The following is a 14,079-nucleotide window of genomic DNA, read 5'->3' on the forward strand; positions in this document are numbered from 1 at the left end:
GGATTTATATTTGGCAAAGCATTACTATATTGCTCTCATTATGTTTAAGATTATTCATCCTTCAGATTATCCTAAGAATTGGATCAAAGAGTTTGACTTTATTTTAATTTTAGGACATCAAGAAATCTGCACAGTCATCAACATGAAGCCCCCTTAACAAGGAAACATCTTCAGGTCACTGGATATGGCATTGTAAGTGAATAAAGAGAATTCTTGATTGTACTTTCCATTTGTAATAAATATTTTGCTAAACAAAGGGTTGTTTTTCACATTGTGGCTTTCTTGCTTTTAAATTGTTCAAAATCTGTGATGCTTTATAGAAGAACAGAGAGGTCACAATGGAATTTATAGTTAATAATATATTTCTTTAAAAATTAGATAGGACTCCTAAAAGTAAATGTGGAGGAGAGCACATCAAATAAATTGCAACACTGAAATACCACCATAGAATTTGTGTGTGACCTCATCTACAATGTTCCTAGACCTCAAATCATTTAGCTTTTCTAAAGAGTTTTATTAATTATTAAGTTTTTACTGTTTTTTATATGTAGCTGTTTTTATGTATTTATTTTTTTAATTGTTGTATGCTGCCCAGAGTCACCTTGTGTGAGATGGTCAGCTATATAAATATGATAAATAAATAAATTTAATTAATATGATAAATAAATAAATTTAATTTAATTTAACACATCTATTTACTGTGTGACTATATGACTCTGTAGTGAGTGCCAGGAAATTCCACTTCAAAAGGCTGAGACGTTGAAAGGGTTAAAAGAAAGTTAGATAATTGGGGGATGTAATCAGAACCCAAGAAACACATAAGTGCAAAAGCCAAGGAGCTAGTCAGAATGTGAGTTTCCCCTTTCTGGTGAGGTTAAAAAAAACAGGAAAATGCTGAATTAGCCAGTCATTTTTTCAACCTATTTTAAAGGTTTTTGTAGTGAAGATAAAATGAGTGGTGACCTATTTAGAGAAATTTATTTATTTATTTATTTATTTATTTATTAAATTTATATGGCACCCATCTCCCCCAGAGGGTGAAAATAGAATATAACTTTTACAAATCTTAAGAGATTTTCTTAATGCCTCTTCTCTGCCCCCATCCTGTGATATATATATATTTCCTAGAATGGAACTGGAGATTCCAATGATTTCTGGCGAATTGAAGTTGTAGGAAGAAAGGATGGGAAACGTATCAAAGTCCTACGCAGTCAAATACGATTGATTCATCTAACAACAGCCTGTATCTTGGGTTCGACTGGAAAGACACTACCTAAATGGTAACTGTTCAAATGTCTAGCTAACCTTTTCTTAAAACCATTGAATATCTTTGCTTTACAGTTATTTTAAGAGACCATATTTGATTACTCTTCTAACTATGTCTTCTAATTTCTAATTTAAAATAGGCAATAGCTAGTTTATAATCATACTGTACCTTAGTACCATTCAGCATACTTTGGTCATTTTTATTTTCTACCTGGAATATGGGCATTCATGTTAAATGATGTGCCAAGAGTTAATGGGTCAAAGGGGCTCTTATTTTCTGTGGAGGTAACATCCACCTCATCCCTTAGGAATATATTAAGATATATTTATCCATTTATTTCTCCTTATGAAGCATAATGCTTTTTATGAAAAATTGAGGCAAAGTTGTAATTAAATATCTGGCCAAAGCTCAAATTTTAACTGTTTTAATGAGATTTTAAGAGGTTTTTGTTTTTTTTAAATTGTTAGCCACTTTAAGTGTCCAGTGGGCAGAAACATGGGTAAAAATCTTACATATAACTAAGAAGAAAGAATGAGATATGTTCTATCTTGGATATCTTTCTGCCAAAAAGAAATTAATCTAAAGCAATCAGGCTGAACAACAGACAATAGTCTCTTCCATTGTAGACCATAGAAGTCAGAAATTAACATGTCTTACATTTAGATGTAAATCATTTTAAAATGGTTCAAAGGACTTAGAAACCCAAGAATTAGGGGATTAGTTAGATGGCAAAGATGGAAGTGGAGAGAAGAAGCAGGGAATAATTTTCCATTTAGAGCAAATAGTTATTTTATATAAATGTGTGCCTAACCACTCTAAGACCACATGTAAAATTTTTCTCAAGTCCTTTGAAAGAAAATGTGACCATTGTTCCAGAATCCATACAACTCTATTGGTATCTGCTAGACAGGAATATTGTCAAGCTACATCTCCTAGAATTTTTTGACATTAATTTAATGAGGGTACCTTGCCCATTCCAACCATATGTATGTTGCTGAACATGGCGACCAATGCCTCTTGGAATGAGACTATTTGTGTTTCAGTATAGGTATTGGCATTAGCATCTAGAACACAAATGTGTATCAGTGAACCTCAAACATCAGTCCTCTGACTCCTTGTGGCATGTTTCAATGTGTAATGCCAATGTTTCTGAAAGAAGAAAAATATCTCTATCAAAAAGATGTGTTGAAAAGAGTGAAGGAATATGACTGCTAACTGGGGTAAATTGATTAAAAATATTTGTCTTTCACAGGGGCTGGGAACAAGTGGAAGTCACTTGTACTCCATATCAGAAGGAGACTCCAAATACTCTTTGGAATATTGAAGATCATATTAATTCCAGACGTATGTGATTATAATATGTCATTAAATACTGGATATTTTTAATATATGTTAGTAATATATATACAGGTTGGACAGAGTGGTACCAGAAAAAAGCAATCAAAGGAAAATAATCAGAATTGGTTGTCTTAATTGTTTTGCATCCTACACTAGAGTGCTCCTTGATTCCTCATCTCAAAGTCTTAGTAATATGAAAAGTGGAACATCCTGTGATTCAAGTTTAATGTTCTAGGGTGTTACTGGAATGAGGACTTGAGGGAAATTTGGCCAGTCCATGTTTGGTTGGATATTTTCTTTCTCTTCACTACTTCACAATAATGTTATCCCACTTAATGTAATTGAATGCTGAGAGAATGATTGAGCAGATTTAACATACAATATTTATCTTAAACTGTCTACTTTTCTGCAGTGCCCAATATCAGTTTGGATGTTCTGAAACCTTCCTTTCCAGAAATACTACTGGAATCTCACATGGTTATGATCCGAGTAGGTAGATTGTTTAAGAGTTGTTGTTTAACGTTGTAATAAAAAAAAATTGGGCCAAAATAGCAGAATGCTGCAATCCAATAATTCTGTATTTAGTTTCTAACCATCAGTTTTCAAGGCACTTTCAGTGACCTGGGGAGGTTGCTTAACATATATATTAGATTGTAGCATCTGCCTATAAAATATACTGTAGATACTTAAAAGAAAGATAAATTATTTTATATAATACATTTTATCAATCCTATTTTGGCAAGTGGAAATATTTTTTAAAAAAACCTAATCCGGGATTCTTGGCATGTGAGAGAATTGCATATGAATGGAAAGAGCTGGGAACTTAGCATTTTGTGTTCAGACTTTTATAGCTCTTAGTTGGGGCCATAAAAGGCAAATTATCCCTTTATCCACAGTTCCACTAGCCTGATTCATAAATAACATTTTCTTAATTTCTAAATGTTATTTGGAACTGTTAATAGTAAGCAGTTCAGTATTAATCCATTTTCATGGTGAGCATTTTTGGTGCTGTACTAGATAAGACAGTTATTTTATTTATATTCCAAAATCCATCCATAGTAGGGGATTGATACAGTTTTTGGATGATAGCTACATTTCTGTGCATTGTAGCTACATTTTTGCTTTTCTCATATTTCTTTGAAAAAAAAAATAGCAAAGCATACTCCTCCTAAGATTTATGATTTAATGCTACAGCTTACCAGTAGACTAGACTTTATTTTAAACAGTGATTCCTGGTTCAACTGTAAGAATAAGACAAGGAATCTGTCTAAGCTGATTTTCTGTTTACTTTTTATTTCAGTTGCATGGGCAGCAGGGAGTGGGAGATGTATGAACCCAAGATTGCATTGGGCTCCTTATTACTTACATACCATGATATAGTGGTTTAGTCTTATTTGTGAACCCTCTAACTCATTTTAATAATAATAATTCGTTTTTTAGACACTTTCTGCTGGTATGAAAGCAAACTGAATGAATTTCCATTTTGGGGATAATTGTTGAGAATAAAGAATAATAAAGGAAAATATATTTTTTTCACCATAGTTTTCACTATGGAGCATCTTCTAAAGCATTCCTGGTGGAATAGTTGAATATCAGATTCTCAGGGTGGGGTGGTTAGGCTGTCTCCACCAGAAGGCAGAATAGGATTTTTGGTGAGGAAGAACAGTAAAAGATTGGATGTATGTTCTGTGTGCATGCATGTCTGTATAAACACACATAAGCTTTCCAGAGGTGGCTAATAGGCTATTGTAGGAAACCAGTTAGATGGACTATTAATTCTTAAATATGAGAGGTACAATGATCTATAAATAGAAATCCAGATAAAATGTATATGGGCAGTTACAAAGGGTTTGCAGCATAACTGATAACTATACCTTTCATTTTATTTGAAGGGAAATAGTGGTCTTAAACCAAAGGAGAATGAAGTCACATCAAAACCCTGGCACTGGCCAATCAATTACCAGGTATATGAACAGCACTGATGTTGAAGAACTCTGTCTTAATCTTGTTTTTAAGAGAATAGAACTGCTCTTTACTTGTTTTTGCATATTTGCAGGATGCATGTTTAAATGACTTCTGCACACCAAAACCTCATTTTTTCCTTCAGTAGTTCTTTTTGCTTAACAGAAACATTCTAACTATTTGGAGGCTACTACCGAAACAGATGCTTCTAGAATGTTGGTTAGCAAAGATGTATGAAGCTCATGCAAAACTGTATCTCTTGAAAATATTTAACTGCAGTAACTGAATTGCTTTATAAATATGAAATACTTTTTTCTCTTGTAACGGAGGCAGAAATCAGACTTAAAGAACAAATGAAAGCTAAAAATGAAATACATTGATCACTTCTGATTCAGCCATCAATTTCTTCATAGGGTTTGCGTTTTTCTGGCGTCAATGAAACAGACTATAGAGTTTATTTGCTGGGAAACCCGGTAAGCAAAATTTGATTTTGGTTCTCCAGCTTAGGATTGGATGAGTCATCTTTGTCTTGGGCTCCCTAGAATATTTCTTCCACTTCAATAGTTTTCTTTATAATTTATAATCTTTTCTTTATAATTATAATCGTTATAATTTGTTTCTTTATCATTTGCATTGCACTGCATAGGTTTATTTGCAAGGCTTTTTTTTTTTACAGGTGATTTGGTGGATGAGTCTAATTGCTATTGGATTATATCTTATAATGATAATATTTATATCTGTGGCTGTGAAGCGAGGAGTTCAGCTCACAGCTGAACAGAAAGGTAAGACCAATTTTCTACCAGTTACGATACATTCTTGCTTTGGACTTTCCTTCTATGTGGAGGGGGCAGTTGGGAAAGGAACATATATTTGAAGATAGTAATAAAAAACTGAACGGAATTTTATATGGAGAAAGTTAAATAACTTGAGTCATATTCCTGGAACTGCCCACAACTTTTTCTGTAGCTAAAGGATCATTTGATGTGCTTTTTCAACATAGCTATGAGTGATAATTAGTAAAGAAACCCTTATGCATATGTGGAATACTTGTGTGCATTCATATATAGAATTCTTTACATTTCAACTTGCACTTTTAGAAATATTCTGTTTCCTTCTAATTGAGATAAAGTCTAAAACAACAAAAACCATGTAGCCAGTGCTATATCACATTTCTTTCAGAAAGAGACTTTTGGAAGAGGAAGAAAAAAGGGATTATTACTGATGTTGAGATCCAAAAATGAAAATACAAAAAACTAAAACTGGAAAGCTGGAGAGTCTCATGTATTCAACAAGTGCTGGCATTGCTGTTTCTGTTACTGCCCAAGATTTTCTGTGACAAGGGGAGACTGAGATCATCCTTCCTCTTGTTGGTTATATTCTTAGATTTGAGGATGTTGATTGGACATCCATTCCTTTAGCACCTTACTATTTTTCTGAGCACCATCTGAAGGCTAATCTGCAACAGAGCTATCAAGAATTATTAATTGTTCCTTGTTCTATTAATTAATTAATCATACACTTTAAGTTCCTTAATAGTCGGATACAGTGATATCACTAGTACTGCCCTGTTCATGGAAATTCACATTCAGATGGCTCTAACTAGAGTCTGCCAGCTTCTTAATTACTTAACATTAGTTTTCACCAGTGTACTTTCCCCTAATTGTATCGAGCTTCAACATATATGATTCTATGCCTTTTGGCCATATGGGCTTGGAATTATGGGAACCAGTAAGGCCAATGTATCTTTGGGGCACAAAGTTGGAGAAGACCTATCCAGATAATCATGAAAGTTTATGTGGTTTTTGCCTGGAATCGTGACAGCTTTCAAAATGCCCTTTTATGTACTCGTTCATAATGGTTGTTGACGTTCCAGTGATTTTCTTTACCTAGCTTGGTACTGTAATGATTGCTGTCGTGCATAAAAGAAGTAGATCTGATTATTAGCAGTGTAGTCTGGTTTGCTTTTTGAAAGCTTTCCATAAAGCATGTGTCAGCAGTAATTCTCTCCTGTGAGCCCTTAACAGGGCAAATCAATGGCATTTAGAATTTACGCATTCCCTAGAATTAGATCTCTTTGCAATGTTTCACATGATCAAATGCTTATACAGCTCTGATATTAAATGAATTTAAGAAATGTCAGTGAAAACAGCCTCAAGTATATGCATATATTACAGATCTTGGTCAAGTCTTGCTGCATGGTGGAGGAAGGATTATGTTGGGATGGCTTCTCCATTACTTTCCTTTCTTCATGATGGGCAGAGTGCTCTATTTCCATCATTACTTCCCTGCAATGCTTTTCTCTATCATGTTGACAGGTAAGCTTTACAAATTTTCATATAGCAGAAATTAAATATCATGGTAATCAGATTACAGAGAGTCTTGAAAAGCACGAGTTTATGTGATCATGCTATTTACTTTAACACATTGTTGATTTAGGGTTAATGTTTTGAAAAGGTTCCCAGGAAACAATTTCTTTATCAGCACTGAGACCACTGTAAACTAGAATTGAATTTGGGAGATTAGAATACAAAATACCAGCTGTTATTCAATAGCCTTGGGCAACCTACTCTCTACTCTCATCATTTCTATACTGGTAATGTGGATATTAGAGTAATGTTTCAAATAGCAGTTTAAAGATTCTAAAACAATTTGCCCCCAATTTTGCTGCAGAAATCCTTTATTATTACAATGTTTTCTAGGTGTATCAGTTAAGGTTATTGATAAAAATATTCTCATTTTTAGCCTCAGGACATAGGACACTGCAAGCGCTTTTTTTTTCTTTAAAGTCTTTTTACATCATTTTTCATCTTGCTCATCACTGTCTGCCCCAAGATTGCTCTGCTTGAGGCCTGCATGTGCCTTTCCAAAGGGTTTTGTTTCCCCATATGAGTGTTCCAGAAGGTGCTACCAAATTGTGATTTCTAATGTGACAGGGAAAACTGATTAAATGCATGAATAGTAATCATATAAACTGTATTAATTTAATTGCAAATCAAATTTAATTTGTTGTTTTTCCCTCAGGGATTACATGGGATGTATTCCTGAAATTCTGTGTTGGGTTTCTTTCAACCAGCATCCATGCTAGGAAGATTTATAACTGTGGGATAGCGGTGTTGGTCTTGCTCAGTATATATAGGTGAGAGTTCTTGAGCCACTCAAAAATATCTTTTTTGAGATGGAAGGGCATCATGACTATTCAGTATTAATGTGAAAGGTTCTTGTAAAGAAGCCAAAACAGTATTAAATAAAATAACAGGCTATAGGGAGATGATTTTACAAAAGTATTTTCCCTTTGGGTGTTTGGAGAAATAATTCATGATCATGTATTGCAGCAATAGTCAAACTTGTAGCTGTCTGTAAGTTGCTTCTTAACTGCATTAAATTACAGCAGTTCAATTCACAGTTTCATGGTGAAACACAGTTTTTATATTTGTTTATTTATTTAAACAATTTATATGGCCATCCATCTTAATGACTCTGGGTGGCATACAAAGTTTTAAAAAAACTATTAAAAACAATTAAAACAACAATAAGTATCTGAGGTCACAAACAGCAATTTTATCTTACAGTAAAACATTAGACAGCAGAGCTCACTTAACTTCCTGGCCTAAGTGCCTGGGAAGCAGCCAGGTCCTTAATGCCTTGTGAAAGGTGAACAGGGTTGCATCTGAAATGCCACAAAGAAGCCACAACTCTTAGATACAACAAGATGGCATTGTTTAATGGATGGGACCTAGAGCATGCCCTCTCTGTTAGATCTGGTAGGGCAATGAGGGGTGTCAGGAGACAGGTGGCCCTGCAAATAGCTTGACTCTATGTCATGTATGGCTTTGGAGGTGATAATCACCTTTTGTCTCACTCAGAAGTCTACTGGGAGCCAGTGCAGCTTGAGGAGCAGCGGTGTTATATAGGCATAATAGGAAACGCCTAGAACTGCCTGCACCACTGTATTCTGGAGCAGTTGCAGCTTCTGAGTGCTCTTCAAGGGCAGCGCCATATGGAGTGCATTATAATAATCCAAAGAGGAGGTGATTAAGGCATGACTCACTGTGATTAAGTCCTCCTGGTCCAGGAATGGATATAATTGGTGTGCAAGATGAACTTGTGCAAAGGTCCTCCTGGCCACAGCTGCCATTGGTTCTTCAAGCAGGAGTCATGAGTCCAGGAGGACCCCCAAGTTGTGCACCAGCTTTGACTTGGGAACTGCACCCCCCTGCAGAGTTAAAGAAAATTTCTGGATGTGGAGAGGAGAGGGAGGCACGGAACCCACAGCTATTTAGTCTTGACAGGGTAAAGCTGAAGCCTGTTCTCTGCCATGCAAACCTCCACAGTCTCCAGGCACTGGGAAGGAAATTCAATGATATCACTTGGTTGGCCCTGGGCAGAGATGTATAACTGAGTATTATCAGTGCATTGGTGATACCTTATCCCACATTGAGAGATGACCTCACCCAGTGATTTGTGTAGGTGTTAAATAGGAGCAGGGAGATGGTAGAGCCCAGAGGGACCACACAAAGCAGGGGCCTCAGGCTCAAACAGTCCTGCCCCACCAACACAAACTGGAATTGGCCTCAGAGAAGGAGAATTACTACAATATGGTGCTTCTCACTCCCAGTCCCCTGAGCTAGGCTAGAAGGATACCGTGAGAGATAAGGAGGGCCAGGATGGATGCACTACCCCATTCCGAGCCCACAAAGGTCATCAGTAAGTGAGAACAATGCCATCCCAGTACAATGACCAGGCCTGAATCTTGATTGAAAGGAATCCAGATAATCCATTTTTTCTAGAGGTCTCTAGAGCTATAAGCTGACCACCTTTTCAACAACCTTCCTTAAAAAGGGAAGGTTGGAAACTGCCCAGATCAGTTGGGTCCAGCAATGGCTTCTTGAAGAGGGTGTGTACAAACACATCTTTCAAGTGGGCAAAACCACCCCCTACTGTAAAGAAGCACACACCACTGCCTGGATCTAGCCACATGTCACCTCCCAGGAGACCTTAATCAACCAGGAAGGACATGGCTCTAAAACACAGATAGCTGAACTCACAGCTCAGCTTCAAGGACCTTGTCCACTTCATAGAGCAAGAGATTCAAACTCTTCCCAGATAACTGGGCAAGACTGTGTCTCATGCAGTTCATAGGATCTGTACAGTTAGATTCCAACTCCAAGTAACTTCATCTGACAGACACCTTGAATAGTCCTTACAGCAGCCCGGTAAATGTTCCCCTGGCCCCTCCTTATCCAGGAGGGAGTGGGTTATCCTAATCAGGGCCACCAGCTCTCTGCAGATACAATAAGAGTGGGAAAAAAGCTACATTTGCTGTCTTTGTTGCCAGAAGGTAATTCTCAAGGAAGGTTCTTACCCATGTTTGGTCAGGTTTATTCTTCATTTTCTTCCAGCAACACTCTAGGCATCGTTTATGTCATTTCATCATCTGAGCTCCTCTGAAAACCAAGGGACCCTCCATGATCTATGTGCCTGGAGAGTCTGCACAGATGCAATCAGAAGGCCATTGCTACCCTCTTGTCCCAAGCAGGGGCTAAAGCATGTACCAGAGCCCCAGGAACAACCCCAAGCTCCCTCTGAAACCCAGTAGTCCATTAGACTGTTTGAATAGGTCCCACCTGCCTGCAGAGGGTGCAGTATCAGAGAACTCCAAGCCAACAAGGAGTGATCTGTCTAGGACAAGGGCTGATGGTAATATCCCCCAAATTTAGATCATATTGCCACTACTCCGAGACGTTCCCTAAATGTTATAATGTAAACAGCTTTTCTTTCACAATTGCCATTTCTCTTTAACTGCAGAATTCAGTGGACAATACACTTGAATGAACTCTGTTCTACCTTATAATGTTCTATATTATTAATTAGGCCAACCTAGGGGATGCTGAGGTATGTTCTGCTGTTGTGACCCTGAGTTTTTGGGAATTTAATTTATTATTATTTTTTTATATATATATTTTCCACAGCTTTTACCTCTTCCATCCTCTCTCCTATGGGATGATAGGACCTCTGGCTTCTGATCCCAGCAGCCCAATGGCAGGTCTTAAATGGCTGGAAACATGGGAGTTTTAGATCCAGCTTTTTTTTTTTTTTTTAAAGAGAAAGGAATAAAACAGAAGAATAGATGTGGTGGAATGTTTCTGTCCATTTGAAGACAGCTATGAAGAATCTGCTCTAAAACATTTCTGAACGGAGACAGTGAACTATTGAAGAAGGAGGCAACAGTGAGGGAGAACCTCTGACATAAGGGCTGAGCCAGCTGCTACTTTAATGTTTGAACCGTCCAGGCAATATTTAAACAGTCAAGCTGTCTATCAAGACACTCTACAGCAATGTCATAATTGTGATTTTGAGGATGCATGTGTTTCACAAAAATGTAGATTATACAATCTGTCTCTGTTCAAGTGTGACATGACACACAGGAAATATCAACTGTGCTTAGACAGAAAACAGGTCTTTTGAGAATGTGATAGTTCATAACCAATAACTTGTGATGTTTTTAAAGGGAAGTTGTCTGTGTGTGTAGAATCACCTGTTTGTTGCTTTGATCTTAGATGATTGGACTTAAATGTTTCAGTTGGTTGAAGGATTACAAGTTTCTGGGCATTCCTTTCTTCTAAGACAAAAGGCAACAAGTTCTTTCTGTTTTTGCATAATACTTATATTTCTGAGCACTAGCTACTAGTTACAGCTTAAGAAAATCTTACAGCTACCTGGAAGACTCTCACAGAGGTATTAAATTCTAGCATTCCAGTCATCAACCACTCTTCTGAGGATTTTTTTTTTAGTAGAGAGATGTTATGTTTACGGACTCCTCTAAATTCCTCTGAGATGCCTTTTTAGCAGGATGTAAAACTGCAGAGATTACATAATAGCTTAGAGCATTTGCTAGTGCTGGCATTGATCCAATTTGTCCCATCACCTGAGGGAAAGCTGACATGAATGAATGTAGATTGTGCAAAATAAGCTGCTAATACTGGGTTATTCTTTGTTAAATGCATAATAATTTTGAGGAGAACTCTTTGCCTCTTGCTACAATAAGCTATCTAGAAAAGGTTATTGTAGTTTCAGGATAGCTTGACATTAGAACAAAACTTCATCTGGATAGAGGAGAGAGATTTTCTGGTGGGATGTGAAAGAAACTCTGAAAAACAATCTGACTGAAAAATATTTCACTTTCAATTTGTGTGCACTGCACTAGAATTTTCCAGAATGAATTTGGCTTCAGCTCTAGTTACACTGAACACATTGAGATCACTTTTGCACCTGTGTCCAGGTTACTGAGATATTCCAGTAATTTATTTTAACGTGTATAAAACTTTGAAGCCTCCCACTCTCTGTTCCCCATGCCATCCTTCATCTAATGGCTATCTCTGTTGGCATGGAGACTAACTGCTGATATCCCCATGATGTGATTATACTGAGTGAAGTTCAGACGCCCAAATCCAAAAAGAGAGGAAATATGACTGTGTTTATTAGTCTGGCTTAATAGTATTAGATTGTCACAATGCATTTGAGTTATTTGTGTTAGGTTTCAATTTTTATCATTTGCAGCCCTTTCAAACCTGACACCATCCAGATATACCAGGATTACAACTGGGATTACAGAAGCACAGCCAATCCCTATGTTGTCTGGGAACAATGGATATTGTAGTCTCCGTTCAACTGGAAGGCAGCAGGTTGAGAAGGCTACTTTACATGATGATAAAAAGTCCCAGGTTTCTTTTATTTGCCTTGTTGAGCATTATGGGAAATCATTGTAATAGACAGTATATTTCCTATGGCAGGAATCCATTTTTATTGGGTGATGAGAGACCTCAGTGATCATATATAGAAAAAGAAACAGAAAAATCGAAAGAAATAGCAGATAGAGATGACTGTGCTTAGAATCTGCTGTTTCTTTTATCAGTAGATGCAGAAAAACAGGAAGACTTCATGACATCAATAGCAATTCAGTGGGTTATAGGAAGATAATTTGATAGGCAAGAGTTGTTATAAGTTCTTGGCCATATTGTATTATGTGTTCAAGTGTTACTCTTGATTAGATTTCTAAATCAGTTTCCCATAAAACGGTTCTGAACTAGTCATGTTACAGTATTTTTATTTTGGGAATCTTTCTTGTAGATTCTTGTATAGAATAGTGTGTTCATATCCATTACAGTGTACTTTGCTTTTTAGAGGAGAGCAACCTTTTTTTTCTCATCAATTAAAATTATGTTGTACAAAGTAACATTTTAACTATTTAATTTAGAATTTCAGCAAGGCTGTCTGAACCCTTTTCTTCTGGATTCTGCAGTACTCCAGTGGATAATTGTTCAGTGTAGCCTTGCCTGATGTTCTGAGAAACCTTATCAGTCAGCACATATGTGCTGTGGCTAAAAGGCAATACTACATAGAGCAGCTTCTTTCTTATGAACATGTATAGTTCCTTTTGAATTTGATGCAATAAGACTGGTTTACCACTGTGCAAAGGGAGATGTCAGACCTGGCATTACTTGCTGTCACTCACAGAATAATGCCAAGCATTCCAATATTGCAGGCTACCACTGGGTGGCCTCTTGCCTGTATGAAGATAGGGACAAAGTCCCCCTTAGCTCTTCTACCATCACAGTGCAAACAGTTGGGTTCTGTGAGAAAGGGTAATTCTAAGTGAATGTGCCTTAGCTTAGCATTTTGTACTTGTGATGCATTAATGCATGCTTGTGTCCCTACTGTAGTGTGCCTTTCCACAAATCTGTTATTGGCTTTCCTGAACTTTGAAATCTTACCTTATTAATTTTCTTTTACTGCATATAATTGATTAACTAGCTTCATTCATTCATTGTTTTGAAGACTTTTTCTTTTTTTAGAACTCTTGAAATATTTTACTAAAAAAAGTATACAGATCAAAGAATGAGTTGGCTGCAAAAACTCCTTTGAAGTAGGCCTTTGTGATTTTGCAAAACATGTCTATTATTTCACAGTATTAAATTTCAGTGCTGTTCCAATACTGATACTAATGTATGGGATCATTCACTTTCCTATTAGTTACTAAACCTATATGACTCCTACAGTTGTCTCTCTTCTTCCCCTCAGTGGTCTTAATGGAACACAGACAATTTTACCATGACTGAAGGCATGACTAAATAAAACTTCTTTGTTCTGAGTCCTTGAATTGTATAGTCCTTGTTTTTCCATACTAGGATGGGACTACCAATTATGATCCCATATATGGGATGAGGAAGGAGAAGTCAGCAATAAATTCTCATGGGAGGACACTATGGCAGTACAATAGCCTCTCTGGATAGCAAATCTTAAATAGGCTTTTTATTCCTTGGGGTATTGGTCAAGAAATTCATGTCTGGAAAGAGGCACTTGCTTGGTAGGAGCCCTGATGCTTTTATTTATGTAAGCTGTATTAAAGTAATGTCAACTCAGAGGTTACAAAACAGTGAATAAGCCTTTGATTTCTCTAGAATTTTTCATCTATTTAAAAGGTACACAGCAAGGGAAGAGGGAAGAAATAGATA

At 36.7% G+C, this 14,079-nt stretch overlaps 1 protein-coding gene across 3 annotated transcripts in view; it reads left to right on the forward strand.

Moving 5' to 3' along the window:
- Window positions 1–13,715, forward strand: part of POMT2 (protein O-mannosyltransferase 2) — a 33,637-nt gene extending 19,922 nt beyond the window's left edge. Inside the window, exons 12-21 of one of the 3 annotated variants that reach the window (XM_007437642.4) lie at window positions 114–192; window positions 1,129–1,280; window positions 2,520–2,611; window positions 3,018–3,094; window positions 4,498–4,569; window positions 4,981–5,040; window positions 5,244–5,349; window positions 6,742–6,882; window positions 7,589–7,703; window positions 10,537–13,715. In XM_007437642.4, the coding sequence (XP_007437704.1) occupies window positions 114–192; window positions 1,129–1,280; window positions 2,520–2,611; window positions 3,018–3,094; window positions 4,498–4,569; window positions 4,981–5,040; window positions 5,244–5,349; window positions 6,742–6,882; window positions 7,589–7,703; window positions 10,537–10,642 (1,000 nt within the window). In that variant the 3' untranslated portion in view covers window positions 10,643–13,715. The remainder of the gene's footprint in view (window positions 1–113; window positions 193–1,128; window positions 1,281–2,519; window positions 2,612–3,017; window positions 3,095–4,497; window positions 4,570–4,980; window positions 5,041–5,243; window positions 5,350–6,741; window positions 6,883–7,588; window positions 7,704–10,536) is intronic. The other 2 variants (XM_088145285.1, XM_088145284.1) reach the window with 2 other exon arrangements.
- The last annotated feature ends 364 nt before the right edge of the window (window positions 13,716–14,079 follow it).

This window comes from Python bivittatus, unplaced genomic scaffold, assembly GCF_059951505.1.
Source record: "Python bivittatus isolate LINGU-HERP-01145 unplaced genomic scaffold, Pbiv_v1 ctg000480_np1212, whole genome shotgun sequence".
NCBI classification, from domain to species: domain Eukaryota; kingdom Metazoa; phylum Chordata; class Lepidosauria; order Squamata; family Pythonidae; genus Python; species Python bivittatus.